The following is a 19,266-nucleotide window of genomic DNA, read 5'->3' as shown; positions in this document are numbered from 1 at the left end:
GATGGGACAAAAAGAAGAAGAGAATTGCTCTCTGTCCCAAGATAGTTCAGGAAAATAACAAAATTAGATCAATAGGTTAGTTTTATAGATCTACTTTTTCTTTCTTTTTTCCACTTTCTTTTTTTGTTTTTGATTATAAGAGATTGCTTATGGTTGATAAGGAGAGAAAAATATATTGGAAATTAAGATGATATACAAACAAAATATATCAATGAAAATAAAACAACATAAATTAATAATGCAATTTATAGTAAAAGTAACTACAGCTGCAATGAGAGGTTTTGCCCTCAATAACATCCTCTTATGTGATCACAGAAAATCTGGGTGGTCTGGGGCTCCTCCAAATGCTTTTCCATTACCTCATTTTTGTCAAACAATAGCCATGGATCAATTAGACATGAATCTTACACAACTCAGACATTTATTTTCCCAAGAGTTTTTTTCTTCATTCTACTCACTGGCCTTCTTACCTCATTTCACACCTAAATGTCATGGCAAAAATTTACAAAGTCTAGAATATTTCCACTGAGCAAAAACAATGAATAACTATATCAGTTTTTTTTTTAAAAAAAAAAGATGTTCCATTTTATCCAGCTATGACTGAAAACCATATTTAATATCCCTCCAAAAGCTAACTATATATTATGGTAAATTAAAACTTGAATAATTATTGAATATTTGTTATGTAGCATTACAAACCAATTTTGTCATTCCTGGAATAAAAAATACTAGTATTGAAAAACCAAAATTTTCATGACAGAAAAAGAACTTAAGATGAACCATATACAGTACAGTGAATGACAAGACTATGCTTAAGGTTTTCCTAGGATCAAATTTGCTTTGCTACTTTTACTCTCAATATCTTAACTGTGTATAGAGCTCTTTAAAGTTAGGGAAACACCATCAATGGAAGAGATATGTAAGGCAAGGTCAATGTAGAAAATCTGGCACATTTATAAACTATAAATGAACTCAATGATCTGTTGAAGTATTATAATTCTCCACCTTTATTATGTTATGCATAATCCATCTAGACTTCAAAGAATCTTCATTTTGGTCTTTGGACAGCTGCAATCTTCCCTCCAGCTATTTCTTTCTTTCTTTCTTTTAATGACTGTTTCACTTCTCTATTTTTATCTTTATTTTCTCATCAATTCAAGTCCTACTGACACTTATGCAAACATTATAATGTAATTATATTCTAAAACTGAAAGAAAGCCTTTAAGAAGACTAAAATTATTTACAGGATCATTTCTAAATTCTGTAAACATTGTCCTTCAAAATGATTCATCCCCTGATTCTTTTGCCAGACACTGAAATAAGTCAAATTTACTCCAATGAATCCAGTGATTCTTTATACTGAATAATCTTTTATAGTTTATTTGGGGATAGGAACTGGATCTCTAATTTCATTTATATATCAAATCCCTGATGAGGAAATTTCATTTATTAATGCAGGTGTGAAACTTTTAATCTTAAAAGAGTTGGCTATAATACTAAGAGATTAAGTGACTTGTCCAGGTCAGAGAGCCAACATTTGTCAGAGGTGGGATTTGAATTCAGTTTTTCCTGGCTTCAAGAATGATTTTCTGTCCAATACAGCACACTGCCTTTTGATTATATTTTATACTGTATTTATTGTTCTCTTAATCCAATGAGTTTTGTTTGGCTTATCCCTTAAGTACAAAAATGATTCTTTAGAATCAGGCTATCAAAATCCTAATGTATTTAGGGAGAACTGAAACAATCTATTTTGTCTTTCATCACAATATCTTTTATGGTGTTGTACAAATTTGATCAACAAGCATTTCTTAAATAACTACCATGGATCAGGTATAGTATTGTGCTGATAAAAATACAAAAGTATTTTTTGCCCTTCAGGAGAATACATTCTCATCTATATGAACAAATATACATAAATAGGTATTTATGAAGTATATGTAATGAAAATATAAAGTTATAAATACATAATAAAATATACAAAGTTAGCACTGAATAGATACATATGTGGGCACTAAATGTTTCAGTTCAAACTGTATGGAATTTATATGCTATGTATAAAGTATTTTCCTACCCATCTGGTACCTTCTAATCTATTTAGGGAGATAACACAAATGCTATGGAAACACAGGTGGGAGAGGGGAGCAATAGATGATTGAATATCAGATAGTTGGTACTTGGATGTTATTACAAATAACAAGTATTTCAGTGAAGTTAAGTGAAGGATGCCATGATGATCTAAGTAATTTTGGAAAAATTTCATGTAGAAATTGAGATAGATCTTGAAGGATGGATAGGGTTGAAAGAAGTAGAAAAGAGTAGAAGAGAACATTGAGGCAGGTGGTGATAGATAAAACACTGAGCCTGAAGTCAAGAAGACCTGAGTTCAAAACCATCCTCAGAGACTTTTAGTTGTACGACTCTGAAATAGCATTTACCAGTCAGAGAACTAAATAAGATAATATTTGTAAAAAAACAAACAAACAAACAAAAACTGTTTAGTATAGTACCTGGTACATAGTAGATTCTATATAAATGTTTATTCTCTTTTCATTTCCCATATGGAAAGAACAGTTACATTGCCACAAAGGTTAAATGTGTGTCTCTGGGTTTGTATGATGTATCTGGGGTGGGGTGGGTGGGGAGAGTTAAATGCCTGCCAACAAGCAAAGGAAAGTGATTTCTCCAATCCAAAAGAAGAGGTTCAATAGATAAGGGAAAGAGAAACTGTGTTTCTTTCTGAGCACATCATCATTATCCAAACTAATTGCCTACTTGTTACCCAACTATTAATGAAGTTTCTGTAATTCATTATAGAAAGCAAATTCAGTTCAGTCTGAAAGCCCCCATCTTTAAATCTTAAAAGTTAGTGATTCTAAAAAGCAGTAACAATTCTGAATCAGTGTTTCCTAATATTTATTGCAACAAAAACAGTTCTTATTTATATAGTCTTTGAAACAGTGTAATCTTTTTCATAAATTCTCTTATTTGAACATGATCAAATCCACACACTATCAAGAGTCACCCTGACTTCATTAACAGAAGAATGTTATGTTTCCTTCAGAACATGGGTCCAGACAGTTCATAATCAGGTCCCCAAGGTACGTGTTCGCTGAACAGACTCCAAGCTCCATCTAGATTTTAACTCTGCTCACTCACAGACAAGAGTGAATCCATGGGAAAGAAAAGTTATCTCATTTTAAAAAATTATTACAATAGAGAGTATAGTCTTTGAGATGCAAAAAGAATTAGATCCTTTAAGCTATTGATTTTAAAAATCACTGCTAATGACTCTATATTTAGTAGACAAAAGATTTAGAGACTGGTGATGAATTGTGTTCAAAGAACCTTCATATTACCTCTGCATGTCATGGCATCAGGGTCTTCTTTAAGAATGAAGGACAAATAGCCTCTGTGAGTAAAACTGGGCTGGAATTGGTCAATTGGAAGACTCCTTTCCTTCCTTCCTTCCTTCCTTCCTTCCTTCCTTCCTTCCTTCCTTCCTTCCTTCCTTCCTTCCTTCCTTCCTTCCTTCCTTCCTTCCTTCCTTCATCCCTCCCTCCCTCTCTCCCTCTCTCCCTCCCCTTTCCTTCTTCCTGTCCCCTTGCTTCCCCTCTCTCTCTGTCTCTCTCCCATTTGTTAAAAAGCAGCAGGGAATTGTTGTTGGTATTTGTCCTTTAATCTCAAAGAGAACCCTGAAATCAAGAAGGTGATGTCATCTGAGTTCAGTAGCAAGATATAAATCAGAAGGACTATCCTGTATGCAGTGGGAGATATTGGCCTTTTTATGCTAAGGTCTTCAACAGCACTGATAGAGGCTGTATTCTTCAGTGATTAAGGCTAGGGAGCAATCGAGGCAAGGAATCTCCTCTTTCACCTCATCCAAAAAAATTTACATGAGGGAAGGAAGGAAGAAAGGAAGGAAGGAAGGAAGGAGGAAAGGAAGGAGGGAAGGAAGGAGAGAAGGAAGGAGAGAAGGAAGGAAGGAAGGAAGGAAGGAAGGAAGGAAGGAAGGAAGGAAGGAAGGAAGGAAGGAAGAAAGGAAGAAAGGAAGGAAGGAAGGAAGGAAAGGAGGGAGAGAGGGAGGAAGGAAGGGAGGGAGGGAGGGAGGGAGGAAGGAAGGGAGAAGGAAAGGAAGGAAGGAAGTGAGGGAAGGAAAGAAGGGAGGGAGGAAAGAAGGAAGAAAGAAGAATACAAAATCTGGATTTCACAGTTATGGAATAATAGTTCTCCTGAGGAAGAAAGTAAACAAAGTACATATAATTTAGTATTTTTATTTTATACATATATTTTTAATTAAATTGCTATATTAAGGAAAGTGAAATTTTGTGACAAATCTTATCAGATATGGATTTACCCAGGGAACTTCTCCATAATTGTCACAATCTATTTCATCATGGTAAATTCAATTCAGCATTTCAAAGTGTGAGTTTCACATTTTCAAAACACTCATTTCAAAATAATAGGAATACTAAATGAAAACATTTTAAAATGAAAAATGGGAATACAAAGATTTTAAAATGCAGACTTACCAGGTAGAGCCAGAAAGACCAGCAATATATGTGGCACAATCCAAGATTCCTGATTCATATAGTGCCTTCATCACACCCGAAAATCCCACCATGGCACGGAATCCACCACCTGACCCCAATACAGCAATCACTGGCACCTAAGGAAAATTAAATGGCCAAAGTCCAAATAAGGTAAAAGTCATAAAATATGCTATGCATTTGAAAATAAAAAAAAAAAGGACTATTCTTGGTGTCTGTTGCTCAACTTGTTTTATAAATTTCACACATTCTGGAAAAAAAGAACAGCTGTCTCACTTGTTTAATAATCTACCCCTACCAAAATAAAATTATCCAAAAGGAAAGCAATTAATTTGACATTAGAAAAAATTTATTAAAGTCTTATAAAAAATTGTCTTGTTAAATTTAATTAAATTTTAAATAAAATTCCTCTTTTTCTGTTGGTGGTATCATCCACGAATTACTCAGGCCTCATCCTTGATTCTTTCTTTCTTATCACTTCCCACACCCAATAAGCTGCCAGGAATTACTGATTTAACTGGAATATTTCCTGCATCCACCTCCTCTGTTCTATTGTCACTGCCACCACCACCACCTTTATGTAGGCAACTCATATTTTCTTGCCTACACTATTGGAACAGTCTCCTCACCAATCTCTAGCTACTTTGAAGATGAGAATTATATGATCCTTTTCAGTTTTCAACACACATTCATATCACTGATCTCATCTCATAGCTACAACTATAAAAATTGCCTGACCATTATTACCTCCTTTTTTAAAAACAGTAAACCTGAAGTTGAGAGGATTTGAGAATTGTCTACAGGTCTTTGGTCAATATTTATAGAAGCAATAAATATAACCTGAATTACCTATTTATACTGTAATGTCATTACCACATTACCCCAACTTTAAATCTAAAGAATGAAAGATTTTATGATTATACTATATTATTATATAGTATAATATATTATTATTATGTTATAATACAATTATAACATAAGATCCTATAGATCTATACTATTTAATATTAATTGTTCTTCAGTGAGAAAACCACATACACAAGATTCTATAAAGTGTCAATGTGAAACGACTCTCAATATAGCTTGAAATTCACAGAATTATACAATTCTGTAGCTGAGCCTTTATAAATTTTTTGATTCCTTTATTCCAGCCTCCTCATTTTACAGATAAATAAACATGCCTCAGAGTTTATTAGAATTGCCCAAAGACAAACTAATAAGTAGTGAAGAGCCATGATGACCTATTTACCAAGGCCAGGATTCTTTTCAGCATATTTTGCCTTTCCAAACAGACAAATTGGAAATAGAGTGATTACAAGTCAGATCTCAATTCAGCACAGAAGCACAGATTATATTGATTTTTGCTTTGCTATCTGATTGTGACCCTTTGTCTGTTGGTGTGAAAGACTTCTCTGAATTTTTCAGAGACATTTTCAGATAAGGAGGGAAAGGGCAAAAGTAATAAAAGCATTTTCTTAACTTGTTTGTTTTTCATTTGGTTCTGTCCTGTTAAATACCAACATTTTCATAAAAGATGTCTTTGTAATATTCTTCTCTAAAATGTAATATTTTTTGGGAGCAGGTTTCTTGGGGGGCTTGTGAGAACAGCCTTCATTTCAGCTCAATAATCACCCCAAATGCAGCCATATTTACTACTTAGATAATATTGAACAAGTTGATTCTCCTCCTTGAGCCTCAAGAAACTCAAACATGTTAGAAAATAGCTGTGATCTATGTTGTTAGAGAGACCTCCCAAACTATAGATCACTGACACATTCTTAAGCTTGTTATTGTTATTATTACTAGTAATAATATTAATGAGGCAATTTCAAAAAAGAAAGAAAAAACTTAGAAGGCACAGATATCAATGTACCAAAGCAAGATGGAGGAAAAAGAAAATTAGAGCCTCTAAAACATTAAATTTCACTTTCTTGTTTTTATCCAATCAACTAAGAAGTGGATGATCTATTATTCTAAACACAAGTTTCTAAGTGGAAAGAAATATAATTTAGGTCGGAAAGAATTTGTTCTGGTCTTGTTTGTCCTTGTTGTCATTGGGGGGGGTGGTGACACAGAGAGACCTAAAGCTATTAACTCCCAATGTGAAATTTGTCATAGACTTTGCAGATATGGTTTCAGGTCAGTCTCAGTAGACTTGTGATAGAGAGAGTCATCTGCATCCAGAGCAGGGACTGTGGGAACTGAATGTGGATCAAAACATATCTTCACTTTTGTTGTTGTTGTTATTGTTGTTTGCTTGCTTCTTTTTTTCTTTCTCATTTTTTTCTTTTGGTCTTATTTTTCTTGTGGAAATATGTTTGGAGGAATTGCACATGTTTAACATGTATTGAATTGTTTGCTCTCTAGGGGAAGAGAATGGTGAAGGGAAGGAGAAAAAATTGGAACACTGTTTTTTGTAGGGGAGGATACTGAAAACTATCTTTGAATGTATTTTGAAAATGGAAAGATATTGTTAAATAAATAAATAAAATTTCAAAAGAAAAAAGCTGCAGATGGGATATATGCACTAAAAAAATCAGTTTGCTTTTTTAATTTCATGAGATAATGAATTTAGAGCTGGAAGTAATCCTAAATACTATGTGATCCAATTCCATCACTTCACAGATAAAGAAACTGAGGCTAGGAAGACGACCAGTCCAAAGTCATACAGGTTATAAGTGTCAGAGGAGAGATTTAACTTTTTTCCCCTAACTCCAGAACCAATACTAAACATTGATCAAGTCTTTCAGATTGTGTGGCCAACCATTTATCTAATATATCACACTGAATAGCTTGTGGTTTAGTTGAAAAGAAAAAGTGAAAAGAGTGAACAATGGGACAAAACATTCTATAATTCAATGTTTCATTGTGAGGGATACCATATAAATAAACAATGAAGTAATTTAAAAAAAAAAAAAAAGCCTAAGAACACCACTGGAGAATGGAATAAATGAAAGTGTGACACATTTAAGGTGGTGGAAATAACACAAAGGGTTTAGTTTGCTTAGCATAAAATCACAGAAGTAATCTTAACCATTTAATTCAACTGGAAGATATTTTTTTCTCTAACTGGAGATGCCATTTCTTGCTTTTAGACTCTCTCTTTGGTCTCTCCTAACCAACTGTCTGCATTTTACCATGAAACACTCAGAATTTCATACAATATTAGAGGTGAAAAAGACTTGAAAAGTAATTTAGTCTAACTCCCTCAACATCACTGCTAAAGAAAGGCTCAGAGAGGTCATATTTTCCTTAAGTCACATTTTTATTAAATCAGCCTCCTTGGGATTCAAAATGGACTGGAAAATCTGTGCGCACAATCAGACGAACAAATCACTACTAGGTCCATGTTCACATATGATCAAGGATGTAGGGTAATGAACACACACATACGTTATATAAGCATGCTTTGTCTTGGCAAGGACCTCAAAATAAAGTGGGTTCTTACAGAGGATTGGCTTAACTAATTGTGGTACATGAATAATGGAACATTGTAAGGAATTAAGAATATCAATTAACAAACTTCTTGCCAAGCTCTTGGGAAAAAAAGGGGGAGGGAGGATACCAAGAGATGCAAAGAATGATCCTTTCCCTCAGGGGCAGTTAAGTGGTGCTATAACTTGAGCAACAGTCCTAGAGTCAGGAAAACCTGAATTCACACCCAGCTTCAGAAAGTGAACACTTAGTAGCAGTTATAAGCCACTTAACCTCATAGCCTTATTTAAAATAAATAAATAAGCAAAGCTATCCCTTCCCTCAAGAAGTTTTTATTCCAATGAGGAAAACAAATAACTAGTCAGAAACAAGATACATACAAATTAGAGGGTAAGTAATTTCAAAATGGTTTGAGAGCAGTTGAAAATTCTCATTAGAGAAGGGGTGGGGAACTTTATGTCTCTGCCAACGGCCATTTGGATATTTATAACATCATTTGTGGGTCATACAAAATTATCAACTTATAAAACTCAAGCAGTGGGAAGTTGTTCTACTTAGCTTTCAGCTCATCATCCCCTGCAGTTAGTTATGCAAATGATTTCTCTACCCTTGAATTAGAGAAACATCTTGACTGTGTTCCAGATTTTCTAGAGCAGTAGAGACCCATAGGATTCAAATTGGTTTCTTCTAAAGAGGAGAGGAAAGTCCAAAAGTTACTGCCTCCCTTCAGTAAGCACAGCAATTCATCCTTGAGACATCTAACTATATCCTGAGGAATCAGAAATCAGGGGAAGATTTTAGCTACTATTGGAAGGTTCTTCTATATTGGGGACACCTTTGCCTCCCCACCCTTGACCTTTATTTTTTCTCCAAAATTTCACCATCCAAACTTCCCACACTTCCCTGAGGCCCAGAGGCTGGGAATTAGGAAAGAGGACTAACCAGTATAAAAAGATAATGGACTATCTTTAGGAGTAAAATTATTTAAGGAATCCCAAGCCTCTTAGCTACTCCAGAGAAACAGGAAAGATGTTTCAGTATAGGAATCCCTGTAGATCTCTTCAACTTCTCAGGTACAGAGATTCTTGTTATTATTGTTATTTTAGTATCATCAGAATAATTTTTATTTATTTTGAACTTAAATACAAAACAGGAAAAGGAAAAAAGAAAACTGCCATTTATAAAGCAGAATATAAGGATTTTAAATATAAAGCAATAAATTTTCATTTCAAGAAAACTTTTAATCAATGTTACACATTGGGTTCAGAGCTGTCCATCTTTTCTTTACTCCCTTGTAGGTTTCTTTTCTTCACTGCTATGCCCTTTCTACTTTACTTCCCCCCCCCCTTCTTCCCACCTCAAGAAGGTTATAATTAAGCAAAGATATATACGTGTGTATATCTATCTACATATAGATACACATAGACGTATTGTGAGACATATATATATACATACAAATATATATACATATATGCACTCCATGTATATACACACATGTTATACATCTATATCTATCACCATATATATACATACATATATATAGATATAGATATAGATACACATCCACATATACATTCATATGCATCTATGTAGGACTATTATGTTTTTTGTCCTCTATTTCTCTGAAGGTGGATAACATCTCCCTACATAAGTCCAAGCAGGGATTCTTGTTACATCTGAGTCATCTGACTTTTTAGATGCCAAGTATGAAGAAATTCATAATTATATACTAAAGTCAGTTTAAACAAGAAGTTACCAAATTATCTGGGAGGAGCATATGGCATTGTATACTGCTTAGATTGTTGTCTCTCCCTACATAATAATATCCTCCCCTCTTTTCCCAGCTTCCAACCACATTTAAGGGCGCCTTTCATGCATTTTCACTTAACATATTTTTTTTTTTTTTGTGAATTTCCTAGTTGTAAAAATTCCTAGTTACAGCTTTGATCTCAAAGTTTTCTCCACAATATCAAAAATATTTCCAAATACTGCCATATTTTGGACCAGATGATCAAAAAGTTTATTCATGTTGGTTCCCCTAAAAATGTATATATTATCCATAATGTATTATTTTCATTTTTAATAAATATTGTGAATATAAATAATGCCTTTTTTATATTTACTATTTTATCTAACTTTTATAAGCCTAAAGAGGGCTGCCATTTTCAGAGCTCATTTCACCCAGAACTCTAATTAATAAGGTAAAAATTATGTTAATTAATATATTTGATTCAATTCTACAAATATTTTTGAAGTATTTACAGGGTGCAGAACACTCAGCTGATGGTTGTTGTTAGGACCATTTAGATAATAATATGCAAAGCACTTTGCAAACCTTAAAACACTACATTATATCTCATCATCACCTTGCCTAGCTTATCATTCTAAGATAAGTAGCTACAGGTAAAGTCAGCATGTCCACATTATTGGGGAATCCTAATTTAAATAAGTTCTGAAATAATTCAGAAAAATTATAAACCTCCTTTATCTCCCAAAACTTCTCTGATATAAAATAAAACATAAAAGATAAAAGCCAAATGATATTCTTCTGTGAATGAATCATTCCCAGTGATGTAATCAGGATTTCAAGAAAATATGAAAATTGTAATTTGGCTCAATTTTCTCAACTCGGGTAGTCTTGGATATTCTGAGAACTGTTACATATATGAGTAACTACAAAATTCAGCTGTTAGTTTTGTGCCTAAATATAGATAACTAAAACAAATGTATGTTGCTGAGCACATCTTGGTCCTATTGAGACATTTATACTGCTAGATTATAATCTAAATACTTTACTTATTTACATTACTTCAATAGCTAATTACTAAAATGAACTTTTATTTACCTTGGATTCCTTTACAATATATTTGAGTTAAAACATATTAATACTTGAACTTCAAAGAAATACAATAAGCATGGCCATTTACTTCTTTGTAAAGTAAAAGAAAAATACTGTGGTGTGTTTTTGTAGGTTTACTTATCGGATAACTATAGTCAATCTTCACTAGAAAGGGTAATAAAGATATTTTTTTTTAAAAGGTGGAGAACATAATTTTGGGTTCACATCCTGGAAAGATGTCCAAAAGTTAAGCAATCATAATTTTGTATTGACGTGAATTGAGAGGCAATCTAGTTTAACTCTAATTTTCATAACAATCAGTTTTGTTGTTCAGTCCTTTCAATCATGTCTGATTCTTCATGACCTTATTTGGGGATTCTTGGCAAAACTACTGAAATGGTTTGCAATTTCCTTCTCTAGTTAATTTGCAGATGAGGAAACTGAGGCTTACAGGATTAAGTGCCTGGCCCAAGTTCACATAACTAAAATGTATCTGAGCCCAGAGTTGAACTCAGGAAGTTCATTCTTCCTAATTCCAGACCCAGTGTTCTTTCCACTGTAGCATTCAGCTACCCTTAAAATATCTATGGGGCATCAAATTCAAGATTTCCAGATGGCAATTTGAGATGTGTTAAAAGATTTAGAGAGAGGTTAAAGCTGGAGATGATCATTGACAACTAAAAACGTTAATGATCACAAAGAAAAATTGGGGAGAGAGACAGAGAAACTAATAGAAACTTAAGATAAGTCTGTCATAACATTCTTTTTCAACAATCAAAACAAAGTGACTGTACACATGGATCATTCTGATTATATACTTTGCAATCAAAAGTGGAGAAACTATACTATCAGTTAAAAAACAAAAAAAAGACCTGGCATTTCATATTATGAACTTCTTATGGCAAAATTCAGACTTAAGTTGAAGAAAATAGAAAAACCAAAACACATATAGGTATTACCTAAATAACATCACTTATGAATATGAAGTAGAGGTAATAAATAAATTTAAAGGACTAGTTCTAGTAGAGTACCTAAAGAAGTATGGGCAGAGGTTCATGATATTGTACACATGGCAGCAAAAACAAAAATAATCCCCCCCAAAAAAAGAAGAGCAAAAAAAGAAATAGCTTAGAAAAGAAGGAAAGGAAAAAGGGAAAGATATATCCAAATGAATAGAAAATTCCAGAGAATAACAAAGAGAGATCAGATTTTCTTAAATGAGTACCATAAAACAAAACAAAAATAAAATAAAATAAAAATAAAAAGAAGAAAATAGATTGGATGAAATATGTTTACACATAGATATAAACAGCAGAACATTTCATGCAAAAATGGACATTATAAAATGGTAGGGAATTAACAAAAGAATAAGAGATTAAGAAGAGATGGCAAGATTATACAGAAGAACCCTAATCTAGAATCTCACATCCTGGAGAATGAAGTCAAAGGAGCCTTGGAAAGCATTGCCAACAGTAATGCTAGTGAAGGTGATAGTGGAGCTCAGTATTTAAAATCATAAAAGATAATGCTGTTAAAGATGCTGCCCTCAATGCATCAGTGATGTGGAAAATTTACAGAAGCAACAGTGGAAAATATCAGTTTCTGCCTCAATCCTAAAGAAGGGCAATATCAAAAAATGTTTAATTTATAAAAACAAGTGTGCTCATTTTACACAATAGCAAGATTATGCTTAAAATTCCACAAGCTAAAATCAAGAATTAGCAGAAATGTGGACTGGTTTTTGGAGTCTGAGGAATTAGAAACAACTATCCAACATTCTCTGAATTATGGAGAAAGCAAGATAGTTCCAGGAAAAAAAAATCTTATTCTGCTTCATTTACTCCACTATCATCTCCGGATCACAACAAAATGTGGCAAGTTCTCAAAAAAGAGAGAGTACCAGATTACCTTACTTGTCTCCTAAGGAATCTGTATATGGTTCAAAAAGCAGCAGTTAAAATGAAATGTGCAATAATTGATTGGTTTAAGGTTGGAAAAGGAGTATAACAAGGCTCTATCTTGTCACTTTACCTTATTTAATTTATTGCAGAGTACATTGTGCAAAATGCCATACTAGATGAATCAAAAGCTGATCAACTATCTCAGATATATGCACGGTATCACTTTGATGGCCAAAAGGGAAGAATAATCAAGAAGCCTCTTGATGAGAGTGAAAGAGGAAAGTGTAAAAGCTTACGGGAAGCATAACACTTAAATTTAAAAAAAAAAAAAGATCATGGCAACTGGTCCTACAACTTCCTGGGAAACAGAGAAAGAAAAAATAGGATCAACATAATATTTTACATTCTTGGGCTCAAGATCACTGCAGATAAATGACTACAATCATGAATTTAAAGCCATGGCAAATCTGGACAGTATACTAAAAAGCAAAGATATCATCTTGTTAACAGAAGTCCATATAGTTGAAACTATGGTTTTCCCAGTAATAATGTGTGGCCACTTATCTAGTGAGTGAGTTACTGAAGGGAGAGGGGAAATTTGGAACTGAAAAAAAGAAAAATTTTAAAACTAAAAAACAAAGACAATGTCACTGACTAGCAATCAATGGACATCATGCTTGAGCTTTTTCTCTAAATTCTCCTGAATAATCCATGTTCTTGCTTATTTTCTTTTGAAAGATGGTTAGTTAATTGTAAATGTTTAGTAATAGGTGATAGCAGATTTTGACTTTCTTGTATAATCCTATGGCATCTACTTACCCTGGTGCTGACTGGGCATGTCATAGGATTATATTTACGTATTTATTATCCAAAAACATCTACCAGACTAAACAAGTCACCACTAACATGTGAAGACCTAAAAAAAAAAAAATCTCAGAATAGAGAACCAAATTTAAATAATGGGTATATTAACATTCAGTCCTCCATTAATGATGTGTGATTTTTTTTTTTATTTCATGTTATCTTTTGCTTAATTGTAAAAGATGTGTTTTGTCTAACATTTTGTACAGGAAAAATATTGTGAATGTGGAATGTCTATGATTCAGATTCTGCTATATGTTGGACATACAGCCCACAGATAGTATTCAATAATACATATATAAATATATGTGTATATTGCATATTTATATAATACACACTCAAATATTTGAATGTATATATAACAGACAAATGCCTGTAAGTAGACTTATATGTAGCACAATCTTGAACAGCCTCTTCCATATAAATTATGGAGATTGTTACTGTTTCTTTATTAGAAAATGGAATCTTAGGGGAGTTTATAAGAAGACTTCCAAGTTTAATTATTCTCACAATTTAACAATGATGGCTAGAAGAACACTAAATGAAGTATAGAGAGAAAGGATTAAGAAAACTTCTTTCTGGAGTGATTATATTTAGCTTTTTATAGGGTATTCTGATGAAAATTACTGAAAGATTTTTGCCACTATCCTTTATATCTAAACTGTAAGATTGTGTTTCCAAAACAGAGATGTCAATAACATTGATTAGAGATGACTTAGGTTATGATTTTTCTCAAAGCAAACACAATGAAAATGTTTAAGTTTTTGTTTTGTTGTTTGCTATATTATTAATAAATTGTATAACAAGTAATCTTGTTTTTATTTAAGTGGAGGATATTTAGATGAAAGTATTGTTTTATAGATAGATAGATGACAGATAGATGGAGATAGATATGTGGAAAGAGAGGTGATTATACAGAAAAAGAAGGTTTTCCATTTGATTTGATAAATAATATTTAACAAATTGGAGAGTGGGGTACACAAAGATAATTGAGTCAAGTCAAGCACTTGAGATGAGAATGAATAGATGGCTGAAGTTCTTTGGTATGGTTGTTGACTACTGCAAATATACATACTACACATATATCATATGCTATTATATACACAGATAAAACAATATAAATGTGTGTATATAGTGTATATTTTTAATTTATTTGTATATGCATATACAATGAACAGAAAATATAAATGAATATTGAGCTGATTGTTTAACTGAACAGATGAGCTGCCTTCATAAAACCACCAAGTTCCTTTTATTACTTCAAACTTTTCCAGGAAAAAAAAAGACCCAACTATTTAACATGAACACTTTGTTAATGATGGTACAAGGCTGTAAGTTATGAAATGCTACAATTTCCAGAGAAATTTGAGGAGTACCCAAATGGTAATGGAGAATCATACAGTGTAGTGGACTCAACAAATTCCAGATAAGATATTTCACAGACAAATTAGGTTACAAGTCTAGGTAACAGGAAAAAAACAGGAAATTGATAATCAGTATATTTAAAGGAATATCAAGGAAATGAGGCATGAGCTCAGTTTGGGAAAGCCAAATTGAAGACAATATGTCTTCTTAAAAATATTCAGACTGGCAGGTTGGTGTCAGAGATTGAACATTGGGTGAAAGGTCAGAGTGAAGAGACAACTGGGAATCATCAATGTTAGAGTAACTGCTGAAGTTATTAAACAAAATTGAAAATTTACATGGGTTGATCATAATAATAGTGAGGAATAATCAATGGATTTCCTTAGAATCCTCAATGTCAAAAGAAATTAAGAAATTCTCCATGTTCTTTGGTATATTTTTTCCAGCAAACTTATGGGAAACTATGAATAAAGGTTACACACATGAATGGACAATCTTTGATAGGAATGACCATATAAATGAAATCATACATCTCTCAAAGTATTTGGGTATCGTTTGCTGATAATTTACAACTTCACACTTTCTCTCCCTTTTAAGCAAGCACTCCTTTGGGATCAATTCCCCCAAAGTTACTTGAATTTCTCTAAAAAATTAAAATAAATTTACATTAATCTTGGGAGAATATGGCTAGGGAAGTAGATATGCAGCAAAATGAAATTACATAGTAAGTTCCAAAGAATCTTTTTAGGAATTTACAGCTTTGGCCTATGCATTCCACTGATTCATATCATACTTGTCATCAGAACAGATAAAGGACTGACTGTGTTTACATCACACACTGAGAAACACTTAAATATGTTTGGGGGAGGGTACAAAGAAGAATTCAAAGCATTGAAGTTACATGGTTAGACAGGGTGGGATAAGACAAATTAGGTTACAAGTCTAGGTAACAGGAAAAAAAAACAGCAAATTGATAATCAGTATATTAAAAGGAATATCAAGGAAATGAGGCATGAGCTCAGTTTGGGAAAGCCAAATTGAAGACAATATGTCTTCTTAAAAATATTCAGACTGGCAGGTTGGTGTCAGAGATTGAACATTGGGTGAAAGGTCAGAGTGAAGAGACAACTGGGAATCATCAATGTTAGAGTAACTGCTGAAGTTATTAAACAAAATAAGTTCATCCAGGAAAATGTGCTAAGAAACAGCACGAATAAAAAGAAAAAATGTTAAATACTAAAGTACACTCTGTAAGTCAAAAACAACCTATCACAATGAAGAAAAATACAATAAATGGAATATCTGAAAAAGTAGTTGGTGATGATGTTAATGGTAATGATTTTGCATTTTATTGCTGACAAACAACTACTACAACTTTTAATACAATCGCTGTACTTTTTCTATTATGAAATAAAACTGGATACCACTTTACTAAGTCCTATAGTCCCCTAACAGAAACTAAAATAAGGTCTGCTCACTTTCCAAAACAAGTGAAGTTCAGTTAGAAAGTCACTCAGTGAGTAAACATTTCTTCAGTACCTATTATGTGAAGGGCATTGTGCTAAATTCATGGAATCAAAAGTTTTTGCTCTCAAAGCACTCATAGACTAATGGAGAAGACAAGACATAAATAACTAGGCATAAACAAATCATATTCCCAAATCATGGACTCTTAAAATCCCTAGTTTCTTTCAAAACTTAGTGTAAGTACTGCCTTCTATAAGAAACCTTTCCTGATTCCTTTCAATTGTTTGTATCATCTCTCATCAAAATAGCTTGTATTTATTTTACATATATATAAATATGTGCACGCACGTACATATGTATTTATGTATTGCACATCTCTCCTTTAAAATGTAAAGCTTTGAAAGTAGTGTCTATTTTGCTTCTGTCTTTGTATTTCTAGTATAAATCAATGTTAACTGATTGGTTATCACAAGGAGAATAGTGAAATAGACAGAGTCAAGAAAACATGGCTTCAAATTCCATGTTAATTGAATGACCCTTGACAAGTTATTTAACTCTGCTCTAGAATTTGATTTAGGCAGATTTTAAACAGGGCTGTATTCACTCCAAATATGTTTATCATGAAGGCTTTAAAAATTGTTAAAATTATAATGTCGTAATGTTTTCTTTGTCTTTTCCCATCCCTTAGAGCATTAATTAATTCATTGCAGCAAATACATTTGGGCATCTAAGTAGTTTTCTTAAAGAAAAATACTAGGAATCACATTTCTGGTTTACAGGACTTAAACATTATTCTGAGAGAGTATAAAATAGCAAATGAAAAGAAGTATTAATGTGAATATATTTTTAGTTCCACAATTCTTTTCCACCATTTTTTTTCATTATTCCGCAGGTTTTGACTATTATTTAAAGTGCCAATAAATAAGTTATAATAAATTATAATCTATATGTACTTCATAGCAAATTCTATCTTCTCTTGTACTACTTATCCACTCATCAAATTAGAAAAGACACTCCAAACTAAGGGCTGTTTAATATCTTTTATTTGGTTCATTTGTTATTTATGGGTGTTTTGGAAACTGACATTTCCCCCCTTCTCTGATGATAAGAATGGCTAGAACCATGAAAAAATAGTAATAGTCAATCAAAGGACAAATTCTAGATATCAGATTTCTTTTATTGACTCAAATATATTGCATTTGTTTCTTTACACATCTTGTTTCTCCCAATTAAATGTAAGTTCTTTGAATTAACTAATATTTATTGAAAGCAAGAACTTTTTATTGTTTGTCTTTATGTCTCTAATTCCTGGCCCCAATGCCTAGCATATTGTAAGTGATTGATAAATACTCATTAATTGATAGACTGATGTAACATCTTTGTGTTTTAGAAGAAGTCATTATGAAAAATTAACTAAGTTCTTGAGATCTTCTTTCCACTAAAACCAAAAAATGAACTTATATCCTTACCCTCTCTACTCTATACATGTTTATTCTAGAGTTTAGGGAGTTCTTTTACTGAGGAGTTGTTTCTTTCTTTCTGCAGTCTTCACATGGATTATGTTAGAAAAAAATCAAGGCTCTAGAACACAACAGGTTCAAATTTAATTTTTTAAAAATTTTGTTGTTATTTCATCAGTTCCATTAATCTACCTTTTAAAGTATTATTTGTTTACTCACAAAATATTAAAATGTGGGGTTTACCTCATTTCTCTCTCAACATATTTGCCTAAGCAGACTCATGTTTATATCTCTTATCATTGTTGCTATTTTATAATTGGTTTTAAATGACATTTCTGAAACATGCAAGTTTTCTAAAATTCTAATTGGATATTTGATTTAAAAAAACCAAAAAATTCCTTCTTGTTTATTGATTTTTAGGTTAAACAATAAAATATCCATATTTCACTGAAGTTTTTCCCCAGTATATCATTAACAATACCCTCTTTGGTAATTCAGATATAATAATCACAAAATACATTCCAACCATACCAGGTCAGTAAACATTGGGATGGTATATTCAAGAATGAATTCAATTATCTTAAGAGTATTTTCTGAATATATCATTATTGTCAAAAATCCTACTTGAGGCATGAATATAGAAAACAACAGTATTAACAAATTCATTAAAATAGGTATAAATTTCTACTGAAATACAAAGAATTATAAAATACAAGTATTTGCTTGAAATTAGATATTATTCCTTTAGTAGCACCATTCTACTAATTGACATAGATTACAATATTTTAAAAAATCTTATTTGTGAATAATATTCACCTTGCCATTTTCTAGCACAGGCCTACAAAATCAGAGTGACTGGGTATTACTTAAATTAATTAATTACTGACAGAATCACAGAAGTTCCAAATTAGAAAGGGAGTTCAGAACTCACATAATTCCAAAGAGAAATTTCTTTTTTATACTCTTAACAAATTGTGACAAGCCTCTATTTGAAGATCACCAGTAATGGTGAATCAACTGGGCATCTGATTTCACTTTTTAACAGAAAATTTTTGCTTTCATTGAACCAAAATGACCTCTCTTAACATGTCTACTGACTTCTTTTTACTATAATAAACCATAAAGATTCATGGCTTTAGAAAGTATATAGCTAAACTATTCGCTGAGAAAGAGAAACATTTTACTTAAGAACAAATAATCCCCAAAACACAAGTTATCAGACTGCCAGAAGAATACAAAACCTTCTCTACCTCTACCCTGGGAAAAAAGTTAAATTATTAATGCATATGAATTAAATTACATTTTAAGAAGTTTTTATAAAATAAAACTATGATATGAATATTTTGTAAGTGATCATAAAATTAAAAACATGTTATTCTCATTCTGGT

General features: G+C 32.3%; 1 protein-coding gene across 2 annotated transcripts in view; it reads right to left on the bottom strand.

Annotated features, from left to right (window-relative positions):
• Positions 1-19,266, bottom strand: part of PLA2G4A (phospholipase A2 group IVA) — a 180,124-nt gene that overhangs the window by 57,674 nt on the left and 103,184 nt on the right. For both annotated transcript variants that reach the window (XM_031937047.1, XM_031937048.1), the window contains one exon: positions 4,533-4,669. In XM_031937047.1, coding sequence (XP_031792907.1) covers positions 4,533-4,669 — 137 coding nt within the window. The remainder of the gene's footprint in view (positions 1-4,532; positions 4,670-19,266) is intronic.

The sequence above is a fragment of the Sarcophilus harrisii genome, chromosome 4 (genome assembly GCF_902635505.1).
Source record: "Sarcophilus harrisii chromosome 4, mSarHar1.11, whole genome shotgun sequence".
NCBI classification, from domain to species: Eukaryota; Metazoa; Chordata; class Mammalia; order Dasyuromorphia; family Dasyuridae; genus Sarcophilus; species Sarcophilus harrisii.
Note: the sequence above shows the minus strand (reverse complement) of the source record. Positions and strands in the feature narration are given on the sequence as shown.